The sequence below is a fragment of the Labrus mixtus genome, chromosome 13 (genome assembly GCF_963584025.1).
Source record: "Labrus mixtus chromosome 13, fLabMix1.1, whole genome shotgun sequence".
In the NCBI taxonomy this organism is placed as follows: Eukaryota; Metazoa; Chordata; class Actinopteri; order Labriformes; family Labridae; genus Labrus; species Labrus mixtus.
Window position 1 is genome coordinate 27,917,582 of NC_083624.1, and position 24,552 is coordinate 27,942,133.

Genomic DNA, 24,552 nt, shown 5'->3' on the forward strand with positions numbered 1-24,552 from the left:
GCTTTGTTTGCCCACGTGAGGTCGCCCCTTACACAGTCTCAACAGTTCATGAATGTTAAAAAGTAGACCAGTTTAATCATTTTCTCACTCCTCCAGCATTGTGTCCACTGTGTCAAACGAACGAACACCTGGAGCTGCCTCATAATGATTCTCTTTTACTGTGAAGACAAGAGGAGAAAAGGGGATTTCACTCACCTAATTTGTTGCAAGTGTTCGCATTAAATTATTTTTAAACCTAAAATAAATTAATAAAAATAAATGCACAAATCTATTAACTGAATATACAGCTTCTCATATTTAAAGTACTGTTATTTCAACTTGAAGTAAAAAAATATATATATTGTGATAGCAGGCTTCCGAGACGTGGTCGTGACGTCAGGGGTACATTAGCATACTGCGCAGTATATAAAGTGAGACAGACGCACGAGACATCACTCTGCTCTTGTCCCAGCGAGACGTGCAACCTGTGATTTCTCTGAATCAAACTCTGGTGAGTGTTAAAATGTTTGTCGAACAAAATGTGAACAAATGAGTGCCTGCTTTTACCGTAGCCTTGTTGTTCAATGATTTAGTTAGCGTTTGTGAGTTTTGTAGCGTTTAGTGTAAGTGTCCGGCTTCAGCATCAAACTGTGTCCGCTGACCACGATGTTAATAAAGCTTCTGGAATGTAATCATAAAATACCGGAAGTCAGACCCAGTTAAAGAAATGTTACGTTTTTAAAATGTACCGAGATGTGCCTGTCGGTTACTGAAAGATTGCTTCAGGGTTGACTATCAAACTGCATCAGTTTATTGGCTTTATATTTGGTTAAAAACGCAAATAACGTTCAGTATGTCAGCTCTGCCTTCTAAATGGCAGGTTGCATTGTACAGGTGGGTGTTGACACCTCGGTGAGGGCAGTCTGCTGATCTCGATTGCTTAAAAAGGCGGTGGTTCCAAACTGACACAAAGCTTCTATGAAGTCAGGCTCGGAGAAATTTGAAATCGGGCGTTTTTGCATCGAATGTAATCATTGCTATCATCCCTTATTTTGTAATTGTTGTATGCACATTTTATGTATCTAGTGCCTCACCCTGATCTTGTAATTCTGACATTAATTGGCTGTCTACATGCTCAGGTGTTCTCTGATTGGACTTGACTGAGGATTGTATCAAGTCTCTGGATTTCTTGTGTTTTAGAGCCTCTGCAGACATGTCTGACAAACCTGACCTCACGGAAGTCTCATCATTTGACAAGACCAAGCTGAAGAAGACAGAGACTGAGGAGAAGAACACATTGCCGACTAAAGAGAGTACGTAATGCATTTGATGACCCTATCCATAACATTTAGTTGTGAATAACCTTTAAGACTAACGATTCAAACTTGTTTTCTTTGCAGTGGTGGAGCAGGAGAAGGCAGCAGCTTGTCAGTCTTCATCATGAACACTGCTCCTCCTATATCTGTACATTCCACAAGCCTTGCTTTTTTTTTTTTTTTCAACCACCAAGTATGCAAGTTGAAGTTTTTAATAATTGCCTAAACAATGGTTCCAAACGGCTCTCCCTTGTGCATTACAATGTGTGGCTTGATGTCGGCATTGGGTTCCTGGTCATCTGTTTGAACCGGGTGTGCCATGAAACAACTGGGGGACCAACACTTTGTGATTTGTAGCCCTGCTTTTGCCACTTGTGAATGCCAACAAAGGAAGTGGTCTTTTTGTAAAAAAATGAATGCATCTGGAATGTGCAAATTTGTTAAATAAAAAAAAAAATGAAATTCACCTGTGTCTTTGTGATTTAATACTTATTTGTTCTCAGCCCACCCAAAAGAGATTTATTGGCTTTCAACTTTAAGCAACCATGGTAGTTCTCGGCTGGCAGTACATCTGTCTTTGATGCTGTCAAGTTAACAAGTGACCTAAAAAGGAGGGCGATAGTTAAAACTACTGTGTTCTAGAATCTCATGCACATGTGGACTTGACTGCTTGTGCACTTATGGGTAAAACTACATTCCTGGATTTTTCATCAAATAATTAATCAGATTTTGAGATGTGAAGCCTTCCGCTATTGTCCCTGACGAACCCAAAATGCATACTTAACAACCTGTCCCTTAAAGTGTCGAAGACTGGTTCAATGCCTTGCTTTACAAAACTGAAATAGTATGACTCCAAAGGCAAACCCATTCTTTGCATCATGCTTAATTGAAAATGGGGAAAACTAAATGTTTAACTTCAATCAGCCTTCTAGTTGTTTGCTCCTGTGTGTTTCTCCCTGCAGCTGCACCAAGCCTGAGCAAGAGCACAGTTTCAGTCCACTCTGCCTCCAGCTGTAACTACAGCTGCTTCCTACTGTGAAACTGCTAACGGGCAGTTTATTGAGAATCCTCCTGCATGAAAGGACGGGTAAACACATGTTAAAGCGGCCTCGGGCTGAATTAGCACTTAAAAATCAACTTCTTGATGTGGTTAGATTGTTATTAGCATGTGATTTGTTTCTGCTGATTTGTTACTACTAGGTGTCCTCTTATGTCCTGTGCTGTAATCACAAGTTACTTGTACACAGTGAACAGACCGTACCTGAACAAGCTTGGGGGGCTGATGGTTAAAAGCTGACGTCATACGTTCTAATGTACGTAAAACCAGACGGGAGCACCGTAGCTTTAGCTGCTAAAAACTAGAGCTATTGTTTGCACAAGGGGCTTTCTAAAGAGCCTTTTGCAGTGAGCTTTCAAGGGACTAAATGCAGACTGATCCTTACTGTCTGTGGCGAGCAACACTGTAAGAGCATGCTTTGAGTAAACTAAAGAATCTATCTTTGTGAACTCATTGGATGTGTAAACCACAGATGGCACACTATTTCAAGGCTATAACCAGGAAAAAAACAATTCTATTGAAAGAAGGAAAAAAGAGAACCTGTTCTACCTCAGACTGCTGCACAGGGACAACAGCTGTATCTCATGTGGGGAGAGAGAGAGATTATGTAACTGCTATGTGGCTGTAGATCATAACAGATGTGCTGTAACAACAACAATAGGTTCTGCTGAGGGATTGGCACTCATTCACATCCATCCTCTTTCCCATGAGGTCGCATTTAATCTAGTCATATTTAGTACGGGAAAAAAGGGACATTTATTGACTTTCTTTTTGCTATTTTAGAAGCAACAAAAGGCCACAAAGTATACACATATCTGTTATGACAGCCCCCACCCCCCTCTTTCTTATCCACGCACTCACTCCCATCATTCTTGTGTGCAGCCTGGCCACACAAGAGCTCCTCAGTGTCTAATAACAATGTGCTACTTTGGGAAAACAGAAGCCAATACTACACATTACAACAATGCTATCTCCTATTACTCTCGCGCCTCAAGCCTGGCAAAACTGATGATTGAGATATATGGACTCGGGACACATTTGTCCCCACAACGTTAAAACACAAAAGCAGCCCACAGATTCAGCATTTTTCTACACTTCAATGGAAGACCTGTTGATAATAATGTTTTCACTGGGACCTGATGAATGTCCATGAAAAGTCATGCAAATGACACTGAGATGACACTAAGGGCTGATTGTGATCAACTTGGCTCCAGGCACCAAAAGGCCATCTGCCAGTGTTGTGACGGGCACCCTGTGTGGCTCAGACTGACTGCAGCACCCGCTACCAAGAACACAGAAGCCTGTGAGACGGCCTACATACGTAACATGCTCTGAGAATGAAACCATACTGGGAACACTGCTCCTCAATGTGCGGCCTATACTGTAAATATACAACAACAAAGTACTGTCATTTTTAATGCTTGTGATTTGATCTATGTTGTGATATGGTGCAGTGGTCGCATGACTCATGTTTTGGTCAGACTTAAAGCTATGTTAGGTTTGCTGTTAAGAACGGTGCCGCTCATTTACAAGTTTTGTTACTGTGAAGTATGGAAAGTGTCAACATTTTAAAGTGATGTACAAAATGCACTGAAACCACCTCACATTTGCTGCATATTAATGTAATGTTAAGCCCTGATGTTTTCTGGTTTACAGGAAGTTCTTTGGGGGTGGACTAAAAAATCTTGTTACAACAGGTTTTACATTTTACATGCAAGAGGAAGTGACAGGATCTCACAGCTGCACGCAGCAACATGGCTGAAACTCATCTCGGTGTCTCTACCCCTTCCTCATGATAAAAAATGAATTCAGCTCCATCTTTCTTGTGGTCCGTTTCCATGGCAGCAGACAGGAGATTTCCACATATTTTCACATGATCAGAGAGTGTGCTGTGTTGTTCGGAGCCCTACATCCTTTCATTTGCTTTTTGATATCCAACAAAGAGCTGGTGGCCAGAATCACAAAATCTGTGCAAAGAAAACAGATTTCAGAAATTAACACGAGCCTTCTCCTTTGAAACAGTCCAAGGGGCTTTACTGTACGTATGTTTTTGTTATTATTGCTCACATGATCATTAAGGTTCCTCCACAAAGGCACCTTGTGGAAAAAAACATCCTGTTAGTTTATCCCTTTACAAGATGTTAAAATAACTCCTTGTGGTAATTGAAAGGCGCTTTCTTTAGGGTGGGATTCTGTAGTAGAAAAACTAGTTTTTGAATATGAAAATAAAAGCTTGTATGCTAAGCTGCTAGCTGAAGTAACACAAGAGAACCTCATCTTCCTGATGAACTATATTATTGTTGGGGTTTGGTTGAATCTTTCAGGACACATTGCTTAAATAGTCTACCTGTCCAAACATGCGCTCATGTGTAGGCGCGGCAAGAGAATGTATGCTTCTTTATGGTTTTGTATGGGAAAGGAGAAGACAGTTGAGGACTTTATTTTATTTTGTAGCTTACTACTTCTTCTTTTAGCGTACTACTTCTTCTCATACCCTGCACTTTTGTTCTTAGTTCTGCTTATTCCACTTGTATTTCTTTATTTCCTATGTTGTGTTTGAGAGCAACTGTAACCACCACATTTTCTTGTCAACATTGACCAAAGACTGAAGGACACTCCTGAAATATAACACAAGATATGATTAAATACTCATAGTGTTTATTAAAGAGTGAATTTAAAACTTATAATAGGACTAAATGGGTGAGTCTAATGTTAGCTGGTTTGTATCTGGCATAGAAGAACAGAGCAAAGGAGAAAATAAACACAAATATTCATTGATACATAAGGAAGAGGAAGGTTTTTGGTACTTTTTAGTTTGGACCAAACACCAACTGTTTGCCTTTGTTACAGAGCAAAGAAATAATATTCAAGATTAAATATGATATCTCTGTGTGAGGGTTACAAAAAGAAAGCTGAAGCTACAACAAAAATGCGTATTCATCCATGTGGGGAGGTTCAGCGTCTGTCTGCTCTTAATTCAGAGAGTGCACCAAGGAAAGGACAATTCATCTTTGTTTGCATTATCATACCCATGGTGGGAAAAACCAGTGCAGCTATTGTGTGATAGGTACTAGATAACAAAAGCTGAGGGTGTGAGCTGGCCAATCCAGCGACGCACCATGATGGTTGCTATGTGTGACAAAGAAAACCCCCCAGGGGAAAAAAAGCCCAGAGTTTTGTCTCAGAGGAGCGATGTATACATCTATCAGCCTCACAAGCTGATAAACTAACAGCAGAGGTACACACATATTTACCTCTGTGAAGACTTTAATAGGAATATGTGAAAAAGCTAAGCAGCTATCTTAAATCTGAAGCTGCTATTTGAGACCTCAACACAGCAGATAATAAGGCAGCGTACATAACGAGACTGAGTTGCCTGACCTGTTCCCTACTCCCACAGGGCTCCTTACCTTCCAGTTAAGGTAATGAGAAAGTACCTTGCATTTACAGTGTCAGTCTTAGAATTACAAAGCAAGGGACGCATCAGAAATGGCCTATGTGTGATTATTTGAAACAGAGGAACTCACACCCCCCCAAAATAAAAATAGATCAGGCAGATTGAGGAAAGATTGAATGCAACAAAGATGTGAATATCAAATCATCATCACACATTCTCAGACCAGTTAAAATAAATCAGAGGTGTTCTAAAGAAGTGAATTCACAAGGACAGAATTATGTGTTTCTGAACATAGGAGGCAGATAAATAAATAATAAATACTCCACAGAGAAGCATTTGAACTCTCAATGTTCACAATCACACACACAGATGATATATCTGTTCCACAGGCTGTGTTAGCTGTAAGAGCAGCCTGGCCATCAGCAGCTTGGCTTGCCAGATGTGTATAGGCCGTACACACAGCATAATTAGTCAGCCTGCCGAACAAGAGGCGTTAAAAGAAATAACTACAAATGTAAAACAACATCAAAATGTTCTGGAAAGAAGAAAAAAAAAGCTGGTGACACTAACCTGCAGGCAGGCAAATAGCAAGGAATTAAGAAATAATGAGTTCATGAATCCAAAATCCTTGAGCAAAACCAAGCCAAGAAATGGTTGGTTATGTAACAAAACCAAAAACCTAATGATTCTAACTTTTATATTCTTTATTTTTTTGTTATTTGTAAAATTGTTTCAATCAATCCCTAAACTAACACAAGGTAAGGATGTAAATCACACTCACACATTTATTTGCTTTTTCAGAACATTTCAAAAAGTTCTAACCAAAAGCTGTGACATGAGCACACAACAGGATGGAGACACAACCAAACCAGGAAGTGAAAAAAGCTACATAGCTATTTAAACAAAGGCACCCTGGTTTTAAGAGGTTACTACTTCTTTAGCAGGCTGAACTAGTTTTTCTTCTTCTTTTTACAATTTCATTAGCCGGGCAGATGCGACCAGAGTGCACAGGCGGAGATGAAGAGGAGTTGGATTGAATGTGACATTTGCATGCAACCTTTCAGCTGCAAGAGGAACCCCTGGTGAGCTCAGCAGCTCCCCAGCTGTGAGCACAGTAACAGAAATGCCCCCCTTTTAGCAGCAAGGTTCTCATGCACGGACAGTATGTGTGTGTGTGTGTGTGTGTACAAACGGGAAGAGTTAACACCTTTACATACTTTAAGTCCGTCAGCACACACAGAATACAGACAACAAGTGAAGATTTAAGCTAGCATGATGACACTGAGCATGTGTGACAAGAAGACAGGAAGTGAGAGGCATAAGAGTGAAGTGAGACGCCAGCTTTAGGGTTGAGACAGAGGTTATGTGACAGTACTCATGTGACGAAGAGCACTGGAAGTGAATGTTTTAGGGTTGTTCGACAGAAACACTGGCAGAAAAATGTCATACTTAAAAGAAGCCTTCTTAAAAGCTGTCCCTTTAGCAAAGTATATAACTCCTACAGAGTGACAACAGAGATTTTTAAGACTCCTGAAATGAGCCTTTAAGGGACATGTTCGATCAGGAGAGTGACTGATGCATGTCTAGGAACATTTTCATGATAAACCGTGTTGAGTACTGTGATAAATCAGCATTTTGGGAATCATTTACTTGACAGTTTGAGCCGGGGGAAATGTAATGAATTTGAAAGGTAGAACTGGAAAATGCGTACAATGATGCAAAAATGCTGACCTTAACTTAATTCAGACTTTGTTCTTGGGTCTTGGTTCTTGCTGAGTAAGAATTCCTTACACTTGGCAATGTGGGCAGCACTTCTCCATACGGGCAGTAAGTGAATATGACCTCGACTTGGACGGGCAGTTATTAAGACAATTGGCAAGTAAAGGATGAGATGGAGCCAGGTCATCTAGTCTAGCTCTCTCTGCAGAGGTTTTTTTTCTTTTAACCAGAATCGTGTTTACAACAAAAGTTTATGGTTGATGTTTTGTTTCAGTGACAAGTTTAGTCTAAGTGGTCACATGCATGAGGAAACAGAGATGTTTCATTCTAAGAAATGTCTTAGTGTGTCCAAAGTGCAGACAGAAATTAGTTTGGTTGCCGTGACCAGAAAACAATTTAGTGGTAACTTACTGAAGAAGGCACCTCTGAGCATGTGCAAAGAAACATATGCCTTTCTCTGACAGATATAAGTAATCAATATCTCCCGTGAATTGATACACTCGGAAAAATGTTTTCATAATTTTAATTTGATATAAAGAACAACAGCTCCACTAATAATGTTTCCCTAAGTCCTCATGGTTTCGTATCATCACACCAGAGCTTTTGACAAATCCTTGTAGCTTCTGTGTGTCAGCTTCTCCTCCATCTACTTACACAGTCTCCCTGATAATTCTCTTACTTAAAGTATGGCTTCCTTTAATGTATGAGCATATTTCTGAGATGTTATAAAATCACTTTCTGAGCACAATGTGCCATTTCAACATTGTAAAGCACTTCTGTTATAATGTAAACACTTTTTAAACATCAGATGGTAAAACAAGAAAAAATATATATTTATTATTATCTCTCAAGTGTTGACAAGAAAGTGTGTCATGCACTGACCGTTCAAGCTGACTGTTACAGGAGCTGAATCTGTTTCAAAGGTGTGTGTATCAGGATGTGGTTTAAACAGCGGTGCATGACAGCAGAAGCAAAACCTAACTAACTAATTCATCTAGCTTGTGCACTGTTTAAGCAATTGTGATACTTGTCTATAAGAAATGCATTCAGAGAAGAGAAATGTGTACATTTCTTATCTCATGAATATACTAATGATGTTGGTTTCAATGGTGCAAAAAAAAACCTCTTCAGGCCTGCTGACGCCCCTCTAGCCTGCTCACATATGGTGTCAGTGTGTATAGAGTTGTGCAGAAACATTAAAATGGCTTACAATGATGTCATCTGAATATGTAAGTGTGCGCCAAGATTCTAGACTGCTCTTGTTAAATGTCAGGAAGCTGTGGGGAACATTTTGTGCAAATTTATAAAAGTACAGTGCAGAACAGCGTGATTAATTATACTTATATATACTCATGACATGTGTAGCTTTTATTTAATCTGTGTGATGCTGCATCAAGCATGTGTTCAGTGTGTCTGGTGTATTGAAAGTGCATGTATCGAGTATACGCCTGTATGTATTAAGCCTGAAAAATGGCTGTATGAAATTATTTTGCAGCCGGGCGCCGGATGGCCAATTGTTTATGTCGCACACCCGATGTACTGAGACGATAGTCCTCATCGAAGCGGCCATGGGTTTGAATCCGACCTCGGCCCTTTGCTGCATGTCATCCCCCTCTTTCACCTCCCAGAATTTGATGTCTCTCTTCAGCTGTTCTATCTAATGAAGACCAAAAAAGACAAAAGATAAATAAATAAAATTATTAGCATTATTCAAGACTAACTGAACATAGATAGTTCTTCTGAAAAAACACTTAAACATGATGAAAACCTTTTGAGGAATGTGCTCGGCTACAACTGTTTTGATAGTCCTGCATGTTGTAGCAAGTCTCAAAAGGATGGAGAGCAGGTCAAATGCAAGTATTTACTTGTTGATCCTTTGTAGCTATTTTCAGGGGGTTCAGTTTGCAGTTGTCTGGAAATGGTTGTGAAACAAGGCGACTAAAGCAATGGCATTCAGATTAGGTCTGAGAAGGGGATTGATCTCTTCTTAATTAATGTGGATAAGCACTCGAGAACAAAATGTTTGTGTGTGTGTGTGTGTGTGTGCAGTAAGAATTGGGTCAAAGCCTCAAAGTCTTCCAACTGTTACTTCTGACTTCTGCTATTTATGACATTTTCTCTCTTCCTTTTTAGTGGCAGGCTGTTTCCACTTCATGCTGTGCACCGTCGTAGAGGAACATGTACGTGAAGCATACGAGCTGCATTCCTGTTTGCATACAGTCTCAACATTATGCAAGTACGAACACAGGAGAAGTTACACAATTGTAAGGGAATAAATCATACCTACACAAAGGAAGTGAGGAAATAAACCACTCATATCTGACAGTTTAATGATACATGTTATACTTCTCCATTGCTACATGTTAAAATACCATCACTGTACAGTTTTCTGTGTATCCTCTTTTTTTTGCGTCTCTCTGCAGCAACAACAACAAAGCTCTCTCTATCCTGAGACAGGAAATTAAGTCTGCTTGTTCTCATTGTCCTGATACCCACACAAGTCCGTAATAAGAGCAAATCCATTTTTATATGTAATCTCCAGAGCCTATAATCCCTGCAATAGTGCAGGTACCTTAAACCTCTTGTGCATACACAGGGTCACAGTTAGAAGTGATACTGCAGCATGTCTTATCCTGTTAGGCAGGCATTTACATGATCGCCGCACCAAAGTGAAATGGGACTACCGCGAGGGGTGCGTTGTGTAATTATACCCAGCATGTACCTCTCAAGTTAAATAGTATAAAAGGCCGGATTGATTTCAACTCTGACCTGTGAGGTCTCACCACTTGCCACCAAAGGTTAAAAGTTAAGACATGAAAGAACAATGCATGTTGTAGCTGCAGTATAAAATGTATCACTATGACCAGAGCCTTCTTACCACGGCATGTCCCTTTAAATGTAGCTTTTATTGTAACAACATTTGAAAGTATGCTTTGTACTACAAAACATACAAAGGCTGCCAAGAATTCAAGAATAAATTAGCCACTAATTATGGCAGTAAGAAAAACTATAAGTGCCAAAGATTAGGGAAAAAAGGATCTTAGAAAATGTTTTTTTTTAAGTAGCTCAAAATGAGTTATTGTCTCATCAATAAGGGTTCATAAAAGAGGATGTTTTAAGGGGAAAAGATTTAGATACAGTCATGTGGCAGGAAATATAAAGGGGAAGTTCCACCAAGCAACCACCTATTTGAAGAAATGTAAGTTTAAAAACAACACTCTATATCATGTTTAGGTGAATGTAGTGACGGTGTGTGGGGTCTAGTCAGGATACACTGAATCAACAAGAAACACATGTTTAAATAACTAGAAAGTCAGCATTAATGTAGCAGATAGAGGACAGTCTCCTCCTCTTATGTAGGAAGGGTGTGGCACCTCATGCTACCTCTTCATGGTTATATCATCAGCTTGGCAGCAGAGTGGTCAGCATCAAAGCTGTGTATGAGACTGTGACAGATTTAACGTCTCTGACCAGGCGAGCCCATTAATAAATAATGACCAACCATGCATCGACCCTCTTGAGATGTCTGGTGCTTCCCCCATCAAGTACACCCTCACGGCATGGCCATATTTGTCTGCTGCTGCATTATTGATGGGAGGAGAGTGGGAGGTGTCCAGCTGAGGCCATTGCCTGCGTTTAGCCTGTCACAGTTGTCATGTTTAGGGTGCAAAAGTGTCAGTGTGATCTGGCAGACAGCCTGAATTCCCAAAAGGTTCTGCCTCTCTGGCTTCAGAGGGTTTCAAGCTAACTTTGCAGCAGCCTGTCATTGTGTAATCTGTGGGCAGCAGATGCTGCAGGGCCAGCACCTGGAATTATATGTCTGAATTATGAGGTTTCTGTTTGGTCAGGGAAGGGACAAAGCCATAACATTACAACTTTAAGGATACAAAATGAAACCTAGAGATGGGTCTTCATTTAGACACTCAAGGGGGGGTGGGGCGCTGTATATTATATAAAACATTAAAGCTTATGCACAAAGTCAACAGAAGTAAATAACCACTCCTTCTGTCCTCTGTATACACAAATTAACATAACACTAGCAGCAAGGGTTTGAATGATGCACCAGTCACAGCGGTACACACCCAGCAAAATATTTCTCAAGGTTACATCTATTTTTGCAAGGGGAAGTCACATCTCCCTTCCTGCACATGTTGCACACATTTCCCCAAAGTCACATAAATGACTAAAGTTTAAGCCCTTTAGAAAGAATATAAACTGCAGTGGAACAGAACATTTTCTATTGTTTGTGTTGTTGTTTTTTTGTAATTTAAAGACCCAACACACATTTTAAGTCTGACAGTTAAACGTTTAATAGTTTAAAATGTAATTTAAAGTGCACAAAAGATACTACTATATATGCAATTTTATTTTTGTTTTTGAAACTTTGTTCAGTTTTTTAATCACATCACCTAAAACTATGTACCTTCTTGTCTTTGATCAGCAGTGGCCCATTTTCACAGCACTCTGTATTTTCTGCAGAGCATCTATTGCTCATTGCATCTCCCACTCAGGGCAGGATGTGGTTGTGTACACACATATCTTTCAAAATAACTACTCAACAGCCTTGTCACTCCTTTTATAGTAAAAGCCTTGCTCTTTGTGCCAGGGGTCATGGTGAGTGACTCTGTGTGGATGAATATATGTGCCCACGCAGGGCCACACATTGATTTCATGAAAAATGTGCATCAAAAAATATTGGATACTTGGGTCTGTTGATCCAATTACTGTTGTACCAGTTATATTATCAAATTATAAATATATCGACTCATGTCTGCAAGCTTGGAGCCCATTAAAGAGAGAGCATACGATTGGCCTGAATGAATTCCAGGAAGTGGGGAGGCACATTTCCTGAAGATTAGTAATGCATCAAAAGTTTTTAAAATGACGCGGAGATTCAAGAGCTAAGTATATCTACTGCCAGACAAACACACAAAACACCTTGAATAACTTTAAATGGATCCCTAACTGTTCAGAACTCCATGTTAACAGCTTTTGGAAACAGAAAAGTAACACGCTGACAACTCAAAATATGTGCAGACACATAGTGCCCTCTAGTGTCAGAAAGGAGAACACACAGGAAATTTGTATTTGTAAAATTTCACTTGAGAGCAATAGAGTATTCTGTTCAGATGTACACAGAATAAACAAAACCTAAAAGCTAATTTACAGACGTTGTTTAAAGACAATGAAGTGATATGTATAGTCAGGGGCAATGTGCTGTATGCAGTATTTGAGGAAGAACTTATTTACACAGGCTGCAGAACTACACAAAACTAATGGTAAACAATGTCGATTTTAAGTCATTTTTTAAACAACACTAAAATGTGTTTCTCTTCAAACTGTGAACAATATCTAACCAACAGCATCGGATGCTTCATAGCTAATATCATTTGAACATGCTTATCCTTTTATTTTATTTTATTACTTTAGCTGAGGATATTTTTAGAGTTCAAAGTTGCTCACTAAAAAGCCAATAAGCTAAGTTAGAGCGGCAGTCTAAATGACAAAGCTTTCTCTTGGACAGAAGATGGAGCTGTTGTCATGACAATCATGGCTTTATCAGACTTCTGCCAAAGGCTACCTGCGCACAGAGCTTGACATACAGTAACTGATATACAGCTCTGCTGTATAGTATACATCACCCACATGCTGTAGATGTCAGTCATACAGAGTCAAGTTGCAGGTTGTAGGTTGTGGGACACACAGGGGTATGTATGTGTGTGTCGGCGTTTGTATGTGCGTGTGTTTCTTTGTAGCACATCTTACCAGATATGGTAAAGACATCAAATGAAACAAGTACTAAAGTTTACAAAGTCTACTATGATGCTAGAAGACAGTTGCTGAACAGTACATCATGTCTTACAGTGTACTGTACAACAACAATGACTTTCTTGTTCAATGCAGTAACACTAGAGACTGACACTATACAGACAACAACAACACAACTACACATTGTTTTTTCCAGAATGTAGATCCGATGTCATTCCCTGGAACACATTCCACACCTAGTATTTGTCATGTGAGAATTTGGTATGGTAATGGTAATTTGGTTCTTTCCGCAAAACTCATTGGCAAACAACGGTGTGAGAATCCCCCCCCCCCCCAAAAAAAGGTTTATTTAAATATAGGTACTGTTTTCAGTAATCTTTTAAAGATGTCACAGTATGAGCAGTAGGGGTGCTATAAATAAAACTAATGGTGTCTGTTTGTGTAAATGTCTCACTGTCAGAATGTCGTGACTTACTGGTACCCTTGAGTAGAACAGAGCTTTTGTCAGTTATTAGTAACACACGTGTTTCTCCTGCTATAACAAACCAAAATGCCTGCTATGAAAAAAGAACAAAAAGGTTGGTTAATTCCTACTTATACCAACGTGTGCGTTCATCAAACCAATATCAACCACATTTGGTCACTTTGAGTGAACTTAAAATAAAGTTCAGAAACACAAACTTGATTTAGTCAAATGCTCCAATACACCCTTTAATTAGACTGTATCTAACTACAACCTAACTCAAACAACTAGGTGGTCCTCAGGGACCAACCACTTTGAACCATGTGACCAACTTAGCTTGCCGAAGGTGAAATATGGTTACATTTAAGAAAGTGAAAAGTGCTACTTGCATAATAAGACAGAAAGAGTGTGTATAGGACAGGCAATATTTGGTAAAGTTAAGGTTTTGTTAAGGTTTAAAAATCATTGTAATTGAAACCTTTCAGGGGATTGTGCAAATATTTGAGTCCCTGGTGACAGATAATGCAAACTTTCTGCTGACAGTGCTTTTCAGTGCTACATATTGCATATTTGTGGTAACCACAACATCCCTCCCAGCAACCACACTTCCTCCACTCAATCCTCCTCCTGGAGAAGTGTTTAGGACTTACTCCATGTGGATTCATCAATATGAGGTTAGGCTCAACAAGCATGTGTGTGTGTGTGTGTGTGTGTGTGTGTGTGTGTGTGTGTGTGTGTGTGTGTGTGTGTGTGTGTGTGTGTGTGTGTGTGTGTGTGTGTGTGTGTGAGTGTGTGAGTGTGTGTGAGCGTGTGTGTGTGTGTGAGTGTGTGTGAGCGTGTGTGTGTGAGCGTGTGTGTGTGAGCGTGTGTGTGTATGAACTCAGAGTCACTCCTTGTATTATACAGTATATAAATGATTGCAGTGATGGGGGAGCCACACTTCAATTAACCACCACCCCCCCTCCCCCGAACAAGATACAACCAACTCATAACAAGCTACAACATTTACTGAATGTCTGACAAAATAATGACTTTAAATGTTAAGCTGAACTACAATCTTTAATTGCAGACTTCCTTCTCATTTGAAAGCAGGTATTAGTGTTGAAGTCAAAACCTCACTAACCGAGACCAAGACATACCTGAGAGACTGAGACAAGACCAAGACCAAGAGAGATTGAGACCATAAATATCACTGAAAAATCATCAAACTTGTGTGCAGGGGGCGTGTCACTCACTTAGACTGTAACACCGGCAAGGTTGCCTCCGGAACCGGGAGATAAAAATCTAAATATGAATGATTTAAAGTTATTTGTTCTTTTAGAAAGAGGTGTTTTCCTTTTAATCAATGTAAGGATGTGGAAAAATTGCCTATCAGTGGTGGTCTCGACCGGTCTTGATTTAAATCCAGAGTCCGCCCAGTCCGAGACCGAGACATTCAAAAAGCTCTTTAGATTTTGAGTACTACAACAGTACATGGTATAGACAAATCCTTTAATGAATAAAAAGCCAAAGCAAACAAAAACAACAACAAAACACGGAGGACTCAACAACAAATGTAAACTTAAACCTGACTCTCCAACCCAAACATCACCTGTCTAATTCTGAAAGTTCAGGGGATCAGGACCAGATGTCTGTGCTGACTTTGCAAGCGTGAAAACTCATTAAACATTTTTACAGCTGAACTTGGAATTAGCATGTGTGTGAGAGAGAACAACTTTATGTGCTGCATGTGAGCAAGACATCAAAGAGCAGTGGAGCACCTAATGACAAGCCTATGCATGTCTGACTCCCCCCCCCCCCCCCCCCCCCCCCTCCCCCATCAAGCAAATGAATGAATGTAAACCTCATCTTTTTCCTCAGTAAAGACACACAATAAGAACATTTGGAATTTGCAACTGTATTATTTTTCCGCCTGGTGATCCTCAGGAAGCCTTTCATGTGTATAAGGTTTCAGGAAAAAGAGGAGCACCCCTAAACCTAATCCCCACCCCCCTTGCAAACCCACTCCTACCTCCAGAAGTCACAACCTATCCCTCCTAGTGCAGTGTCATTTCAAAGAGTGTCAACCCACCTCTGGAATTTCAGAGAGAAGAAGAGGAGGCATAATATGGGACATAGAGTAAAGCTGCAGCGGTACTGAAGGGAGTGAGTGATTTTTAGATTTTTTTCCCCTGCAGGGATTTTGTGCTCTGGAAACACATGAAATCTGGTGTGCCTTGTGTAAAGTCTCTCCACTAAGACCTGTTCCTGTCTAAGCACTTGAATGAGCGTAAAGCCCCAGGAGGAATAGCCGGGACTCAAAGCAACCAAAGTCAACTCCAGTGGGAAACAAAGCTCGCCGGCTGCTCACAGACATGCAGCCCTTCACCTTGGTCGGTGCTCTTCTCTTCCTGCTCCACATCTCCTTCAGCAGCACAGAAACACATCGGTAAGTTCATGCTAAAGCGTTTAAAGTTGCATGGTGCAGTAGGTGTAAACTTGATGTTTACTCATCCACGTATAAAAAAGACCTTCCAGGATAAATTCAGAAACTCCATCTCTTCCCTATTAGTGTCACTTCACTTTTGGCCCTCTTCCTGTGGCCAATCATTTGGGGATTGCCACCATGTTTAAGTGCTACAATCTTCACATGTTTGTATTTTAACAGAAGCTTAATGAGTAACAAGAACCCCACTACTTTGTGCTAGATTATGTGCTTTAAATCTTCACAAGGAGTACTGTTGTTTCATTCAGAATGTACACGCTTCAGACGACTATGAAAGCTCCTACCGTGTGTCAGCTAAATGTGGACCAGCAACTAAAACTAAGGAGCACCTGTCACACTTAGGAGCCCCTCTCGTGTGTGCTATTCTGGTTGAAGTCTCAGATTCCTCCGGTCCCAGTGAAGCCAAGGATGCTTATACTGCCATACCCGTCTGACACATAAACATCTGGGCTAATAGAGTTATTTATGTTTTATTTGATAGGGACGGATATAGTACATATAGACACACTGAAAACAACAATCCAATGTAAGTATCATAGTGTTTATAGTGGATGCTAATTTGCAACACCCGTCCCTAGAAGGGCTTTTGTGTCAATAAAAGATTAAAACAGTTAAAAGGGAAAAGAGAGAGTAGACTGGGTACAATAAGATATAATAAGACACGCATTTAGCTGTGATATAGTTACAAAGAATTAAACATGAGTACACGCCTGTTGATGAAATAACCGGGACTTGGTGGCTCTCTTAAAGGTGAAGTTTGCAGTAAGTTTAAAGTGAACTGGCAACAAGTTAAATGACTTTACTCCTTTCACAGAAAAAGATGTTTGAGCAAAAGATGTTTTGCAAAATGAATCTTTACAGTTGCCACTTGAAGCCCTGTAGTCTCTGCATGTATATGCAGAAAGGCTGAGGAGCCCGTCTGTTTCAACAGTTTGGCATTGGGCTTAAAATGAGAGGTCATGATGCTAAAAGCCATGAAGTCTGATTTTGGATGTGTAATTCTGATATTAATTTAATTACATACTGACGAAATGGCAAATAGCGCCTTAACATCTTAATCTGATTTACAGGCTAAAAATACACACATGCAATCTAATCTATACATCCTGTGGGTTATTTTGAATGCAATACCAACATGCTGACCAACATGCTGGAGTCTCATCTGACTCCAGCAACAGGAGTCAGGAGAAGATCAAGGTAAGGTTAAAAAAAAAAAAGAGGACGTGTTTTTTCAGAAGGTTACAATGTGCAGTGCAGGAAGTGTATGATTAGTGTGTTTTTCTCCATCTGTAGCCTACATCCTGTCAGCTAGCTGTGGCTCCACAGGGAGCACAACTTAATCACTAAGCAAGTCTGCGAGAGGGCACTTCATTTAGGTTGTTGTCTTTTTTTCTTCACACGATCGACACCAAAATCAGAGCTGAGAATCTGTCTACTCAGCAGATATTAGTGAGACCGTGGATGTCTTGGGGTATTTTTTTAAAATTTGTAATTATTTTGATTTTGCTCAAGGGCTAATTTGGCTAGCTGCTGCATTAACTAGCATGAGCTATAAATTTTCCTAAGACACTGAAATTACACATCTTACCCTGTGCTCCTCTCTTCTGCTACAAAGGCACTACCGACAAGTCCCTACTGGAAACCAAGCAGGTGTGTGTCGCTATGGCAGGAGGCTGGAGTGCTGCTACGGCTGGAAGAAAAACAGTAAAGGACAGTGTGAGGGTAAGAAAAGCCCAGATTCACTCAAAGATTGGTACTAAATATAGAGTAATGAATGGTTCCTTTAAAATATTCATGATTCATAATAAGCAAAATATTCTAAGAAAGATTTACTACCAAAATTACCTAACAATTGTTTTCATTTCATGAATGATTTTTTCCTATAACCCAGATCCACTAAAGGAAAAAAAAAAAGTCTGGATTGAAAAACCTTGCCTGCACAATAGAAGTATGTGGTTTGACTTGAATCCATCATTCTCAAACCACTGATTTGTCTGATGGTATTTTCTTCATGCTGAATGTTTTACCAGCTCAATGTGACCACGGCTGCAAGCATGGAGAGTGTGTTGGCCCCAACAAATGCAAGTGTTTCCCTGGATACACCGGAAAGACGTGTAACCAAGGTGGGTATTTGAGGTGGAGAGGATCTGGAAAACAGGGGTCGGCCTGGGTTGAGAACAATCACATGTCTATCTGAGGGCGCGCGCTTCATTAGCAAGTTTTGGGGTGTTTCGTACTTGAAGCAAATCAATTCATGTCCCATATGTTTTAGGTGTAAGAAAGCAAAATGAGTGTGAATCTTATTTCCAGATTTGAATGAGTGTGGCCTGAAACCCCGTCCCTGTGAGCATCGCTGCATGAACAGCCATGGCAGTTACAAGTGCTACTGTCTCAATGGTTACACATTAATGCCTGATGGATCTTGTGCAAGTGAGTAAGACTGCGCTACATTTTCATCCATATGTAGCTAGGTGTCAAGCTTGAATCTTTATAAATGTGTGGGGTTTTTATGTACTTTCAGATTCCAGGACCTGCTCTCTCGCTCACTGTCAGTACGGCTGTGAGAACTTTGAGGGGGAGATCCGCTGCCTCTGCCCATCTGCAGGTCTGCAACTGGGGCAGGATGAGAGGACTTGTGTCGGTGAGCAACTGCAATCACAGATAATATATCATGAAGGGTTTAAAGTGTGTAAGCATAAACTGTGTTGCAAAAACCTTGTTAGAAACAGACCTAAGATGTGAGGAGAGTGAAATAACAGATGAAGCAGTAGTACAGACTGAAAAAAGATCAACTATGGGACCCATCTCGTGAATTTTGTAATGGAAGAAACATTTCTTTACTCGCTTTATTATGTGGCTTTTAGATGCCTTGTCGGAAAAAATCAGATGGGATGCAATTAAATTATATTTTCTTCCGCTTAACAGCTTGAGCTTAGGCAGAGCCAATCACACAATGCCACAGTGATCACACGGGGGAAGTAATATTATAGTTCTGGAGCATAAAAACCTGGTCAAATCCATCACCTTCAGAAGTGGAGGAACCCTTTTAACTTTAAATAAACCAAAAAGTAAAGAAGTACCAATCAAAACATCTAACCCTTAGAAGAGGGATTCATCTACTGTCTCCAGTTTCTAATATTGAACAGAGCAGCAATATCTAAGTCTGCAGTAGATCCACAGACTCCTAACTGGCTGCAGGCTCAGACTTACATTGCTTACATTATTTTGTCTTTTTTGGCACTGTCTCACATTCAAAAGCTCTGTGTGCCAAGGAACAACTAACTACCAACTTGTGTCAAAGTCACACATATGTTTTTGTTTAAAGGTTTATGTGAATATGCTGACGACATCTGTCTTTTAAAAGAGAGTCCATTGGAGTTTTTTGGAGAAGTGAACGTTTATTATTATTTATTTATTATTATTTTTTAAACAGTGATGGCTAAAGAGGTAAGCCAGTAATGTTTATGACCATGATCAGCAGGATGATGTACAGCGTTCAATATATCAAAGATGGTAAAGCTATTGTTGATGTTAAAACATTTGATAACTCCAAGTGTTGTCAGGGAGCAACAAGGACTGGAACTGAGCCATTCCATAATGATCTTTGTTTGGATGCGTTGTTCTCTTAAAGGGCTGTGGTCCATCATAAAGGTTTAACTTGTTATAAATGTGACGACGTTTTCTTGTGAATATACCACACTCGAAAATGTTGAATTGTAGGCCTTTAATCTTCCCTGTTTTCTTTCCTTACAGATATTGATGAATGTGTAACAGGAAAGAACCTCTGCCCGTACAACAAACAATGTGTGAACACCTTCGGCAGCTACTTCTGCAAGTGCCAGGACGGCTACGATCTGAAATATGTCGACGGCAAATATGACTGTGTAGGTAAGGTATACCAGTTTGTTACGAGGAAACATTTGAGATACGTTTTTCCCCTGAAGGTACAAATAGGCTTCTTCCATTTCCAGACCTTGATGAGTGTGCAAGTGGCACCCACAAGTGCAGCCACCTTGCAGTCTGTCTGAACACTCCTGGATCCTACAAGTGCAGGTGCAAGTTTGGCTTCAGAGGCAATGGCTTTGAATGCTCTGGTGAGACCCAAGCACTGCTACACAGAATTATCATTGATAAATTCCAGGGATTACTTTTTACAACTGATTCTAAATACTCATGTTAAGCCCATTCTCCAGAGTTCAAATTCTGGGTCAGTTATACAGCCACATATTCCATATGGACTCCTTAAACATCAGTAAACAGCAGTCCTGCCAAGGCTGGACTCAACTCCTTTTTTTGTAGATGTTAGAACAACAGATAAACAGATTGAAATTCCACCTGTGAAAATATGACACTGTATGGCAGCCAGTTATCTAAAGTAGAAGGAAAGGACAGGTTGTGATGTACTCTTTGAACCAGGCCCAGATAACAACAGGTGAAGCCTCACATAGCCAAATGACATTAAATAAAGACTGAGCTAGAGGTTTCTGCGTGAATGAAGATGCCTTTATTTTTCTGTAGTTAAGCCGTTTTATCAGAGGTCGTGGGATGGAGACAAGGGAAGTGCAGATGATTTCCTCAATGGTGAGATTGTGTGGAATCCAAGCTTCCGTTTCCGCTGTTTACTACCTGCCATGCAACCCATTTCCTTCTCTCTTCTTAGCTACTTAGAGACCAACTCCTCAAACTCTCTCCCATGCTCATGGCTGGAAATGTTGTACGTCCACAGCTTGATATAACACCTGGAGTCCACTGCATGACCCTCTGAATACAGAATGTATTTGACAAAATGCTTGTGCACACTGATAGTTATGTGCACTGAACACTGCTGTTATTCTTCATCTGCATGGAGTAGAACAAGAACAGCAGCTGCAAAACACATGGCAACAAACAACAAACGCATCCGAATCCTGGTAAAATACTGTACTTCCTATTCATGATCGTGTTTCCACATGTCTTCTCTGATTCCTCTTCCTGCCTGCAGCCATTCCAGACTCCCAAGTGAGGCCAAAGCAGGAGACTGAAGATATCAGAAACGTAATCCCCGAACCAGTCGTCACACCGCCTCCTAAAATCCGTCAGCAGCCATTCGACTACGAAGGAGAGGTCTATATCGGACCTCAGACTGAAGGGAGAAAGGAGGAAGAATTTCCTGAGGAAGAAGAGGAGGAGGAGGAAGTGGAAGACAACCAGCTCAATCCTAGAGGAGATGTTTTCAGTAAGTGTATTGATGTTTGGCAGTCAGTCTGTTTCTGACATTCTGGGTGGTCCACAATGTTTTAAACATACACAGAGCTCAGGTTTTTTTAAGGAGATTTTGCGCTTGTGTCTACGCAGCATCTTGGTACAAATACTGATATCACCGAGGGCAGCTGAAATGGAATCATGCAGGGATGATGTATTTGTAGGAAGCTGACATGGCCCTGTTTCTATTGACAAAACACTGACAGGATTTTTCCAAATGATTTGGATAATTAAAGAAAATAAGTTCTGTGGACACATTTTTTTTTGTTGTTCTTATACTTCCATGTTCAGTTCTGCATGTTAATTTTAACAAATCAAAACACTTCCATGATTTTTGGAGGCTAAATGGAATAGCAAGAGGAAGAAAAAGACTTAAATTACATTTAAATGAACTACACCCTCTAGTATAACTTTAATGTACCCTAGGGTAAGCCTCAAATGTCTCTGTTTTTGCATAAAGTTTCTAATATCACTGACATCTTCGGTAGATTATTTTAGCCACTTGCTAGCACCTCTGTCGTTAAGACAAATAGTAAGTAAAAATTGGGTATTAACTGATGTATATAATGTTTCTTAACTAAATCTTAAAATCTCCTAAGCTTGTGTTAACCATAGACTTTTTTTATCAGGCATCTAACACAAACCTTTTCAAAAATGCTAAGTCATTTTCAGCATTTAGGATTGACTCCTGAAGCACTCAAAGGGTATACAATTGCAGGTCAGGTCAAAGACACTGACCGGAGAAGAAAGGGGGCTTGTTCGTTCATGTCCCCTGTCGACCACAAGACCCTCTAAGACCTTCATAAGTCATCGTTGAAGGTTTTATGTGAATTACGATGGAGTAATGCAAACGTACAATATTTAAAGCGCTTGAATATGTGAGCCTTTTGAGTGAACAATTTGGTGACAGAAAAATGTAATCAAATTGATCAGGGTTGGGCAAGTCACACTGACTATGTGCACAAAAAAGGGGGCTAAAAAAAGAAGCTGTAATGCTGTCATGTCTCCAAAATAAAGTGAATACTGTGAGATCCTGTAAACTATTACTTTACTAAACTATTACCTGGTAGGATAAAAAGAGAAGAATGTGTTTATGCAGAGGTATGCAGCTCATTGAGAAAAACCCATAAATGAGGTTACCTTTCACCACTAATCTTGATCTTTATGGAAACACCCGAGTCTGTGTAAGAACTCAGATAGCAAGAGGAGACAGGCCCCAAGACATCCATCACCTCCGGGAAGGAATTTTACTCTGTCGGCATGTGAGAGCCCAGGGATAAAACTCATCCTGGGTCTGCTTCCCACCTCTAGGGAGAGGGGGGGAGCGTGGGGGGAGTGAGGAGGAAGGAGGTTACGAAGCCTTCAAGCCTTTTATTATGTTTTCCCCAAAACAGCTGTTGTGCAAACAGACTTGACTCCTTGTAAGAAGGTCTGTCATCAGGACTCCAGACCCCTCTAACACTAACCCCACTCTGGCCTGGCAGGTTCAATAACCCCAGCTGTCACTCCTCTGGCTGTCTACAGCTGCTTGTCATGAGGGTGGTTTGCTGTGAGAGCTTTAAAATACTTGTGGGGGCTGAAGCCTTAAGTTGTAGTTTCATCTTGAGGCATGAGTGACAGCAGGGCAGGTCTACACCTGTTGGTTAAAAAGGCTTTTTCTGGCTTTGTTTCATTAAATCTCTCTGGAGGATATTTTTGGGAATGTTATTTTTAAGATCAGACGTTTTAAGAGAAATTGAAAGACATGCGTTTATTTTATGAGCCAATGGGCAGGTTTGTGGGTTTTTGTAAGATTGTAAACTGTGATATAGAGTTGTGTCTGCTTTACTCTTTACTCACTGATTATTAAATTTGGCTAAATACTGTATTCTTTTCTTTTTTAAAACCTTGCTCAAAATAATGAAGTGATCAATCCAGGTTTCAGTTTCGATTGAAAGCAAACATTGTATGATTTTTGAAAGTAGAGTTTATTGCAGGTTCTTGCATTACACGACAAAAGTCTAAGATATATGTACCGTGTTAATAAGCAAGATGGTGTTCATTTGTCTAAAAATAATGAATTCACACATTTTGTTTCTTTAATTCCCTCACACAGTTTCAGAGGATTTTGAATCAGTGTTTGGCCCGGCCACAGAAGTGAAAGAAATCGAACTAGCCCCAGTTCAGGAAGGTAATCCAATGACTATTTCTGCCATTATTGCATAATTGTTTGTGTTACTATTTTTTAATGTGGTCCTATGATTCCACCCACTAGAGTTTATCATGGATTGCAACTTTGACCAGGGAGCATGTGAGTGGGTCCAAGACAAGGATGACGACATGGACTGGAGTGTAGCCTACCATAATGAGGGTAAGAGACATATTAATACATTCATTTTCATGCATTTAGATACACTCACTTAGACGTTCTGCAAACTCTAAGGTGCTGGTGCTGAGTACTACATGACCATGAGTGGGCTCATAGGGGAGCAGGATGATGTAGCCAAGCTGAAGTTGCTCCTCAGTGACCGGACCCAGCAGGGCAGCTTCTGCCTCACCTTTGACTATCGGGTGGCGGGCCATAATGTGGGAACTCTCAGGGTCCTCCTGGATAACATTGCTTACCCAGTGTGGGAGCAGAGCCAAAGCAGAGACCAGGGCTGGCAGACAGAGCTCCTCACTGTGACCTGGAAAGAGGTGGCCCCAGAGTCTGTGAGTCATTTTCTGGTTTTAAAATGACATTTCATCATATCATTTATAAATGGTGGTCAAACCAGTGCTGTAACTGCAAGTAACAAAAAACCTGTAAAACAAGTATACTAAGTAAAGGATGCTAACTCTCACAGATGATTTATCATACTGTAACTCCAAGCAGTTTTTATGTGACTATCTGTAAAAACACATTTTAGATACAACAGACATGTGTTGTACTATATACCAAAAACTACAACCTTAAGATGTAATGGTACCATTGACTGTCTTTCAGATTGTCTTTGAAGCTCAGCGTGGCAAAGGTGTTGGAGGAGAGATTGGCCTGGACAATGTTGTTTTGACCTCAGGGCCCTGTCAAGAGGATGTCAGCCCCTTCTTTTAAGAATCTCCACACAGGATTTAGGATAAGAAAATCTGCTCATAGCGACACATGTC

At 40.3% G+C, this 24,552-nt stretch overlaps 2 protein-coding genes across 6 annotated transcripts; both read left to right on the top strand.

The window, feature by feature from the left end:
* Positions 1 to 348: 348 nt before the first annotated feature.
* tmsb4x (thymosin beta 4 X-linked) lies at positions 349 to 1,516 on the top strand. Its single transcript, XM_061054597.1, has 3 exons — positions 349 to 490; positions 1,180 to 1,292; positions 1,380 to 1,516. Exons 2-3 carry the CDS (start codon positions 1,193 to 1,195, stop codon positions 1,421 to 1,423), a joined length of 144 nt encoding a protein of 47 aa, XP_060910580.1. The 5' UTR covers positions 349 to 490; positions 1,180 to 1,192; the 3' UTR covers positions 1,424 to 1,516.
* Positions 1,517 to 15,732: 14,216 nt separating this feature from the next.
* On the top strand, positions 15,733 to 24,552 carry egfl6 (EGF-like-domain, multiple 6). Of its 5 annotated transcripts, XM_061054594.1 has the most exons (14): positions 15,733 to 16,128; positions 17,256 to 17,382; positions 17,801 to 17,907; positions 18,216 to 18,308; positions 18,496 to 18,615; positions 18,707 to 18,826; positions 19,939 to 20,073; positions 20,157 to 20,275; positions 20,697 to 20,766; positions 21,167 to 21,400; positions 23,522 to 23,596; positions 23,681 to 23,776; positions 23,849 to 24,117; positions 24,392 to 24,552. In XM_061054594.1, exons 2-14 carry the CDS (start codon positions 17,321 to 17,323, stop codon positions 24,497 to 24,499), a joined length of 1,608 nt encoding a protein of 535 aa, XP_060910577.1. In that variant the 5' UTR covers positions 15,733 to 16,128; positions 17,256 to 17,320; the 3' UTR covers positions 24,500 to 24,552. The 5 variants fall into 5 exon arrangements, with proteins under 5 accessions (XP_060910577.1, XP_060910576.1, XP_060910575.1 ...); XM_061054593.1 differs by lacking the exon at positions 17,256 to 17,382 and having other exon boundaries at positions 15,735 to 16,128; positions 20,157 to 20,279; positions 20,704 to 20,766; XM_061054592.1 differs by lacking the exon at positions 17,256 to 17,382 and having other exon boundaries at positions 15,735 to 16,128.

Coding starts and splice junctions, on each gene's coding strand:
- tmsb4x (XM_061054597.1), top strand. CDS start 1,193: ATGTCTGACAAACCTGACCTCACGGAAGTCTCATCATTTGACAAGACC. Junction 1,293..1,379: donor CACATTGCCGACTAAAGAGA/GTACGTAATGCA, acceptor TTTTCTTTGCAG/TGGTGGAGCAGGAGAAGGCA.
- egfl6 (XM_061054592.1), top strand. CDS start 16,055: ATGCAGCCCTTCACCTTGGTCGGTGCTCTTCTCTTCCTGCTCCACATC. Junction 18,309..18,495: donor CGGAAAGACGTGTAACCAAG/GTGGGTATTTGA, acceptor TCTTATTTCCAG/ATTTGAATGAGTGTGGCCTG. Junction 18,827..19,938: donor GGATGAGAGGACTTGTGTCG/GTGAGCAACTGC, acceptor CTTTCCTTACAG/ATATTGATGAATGTGTAACA.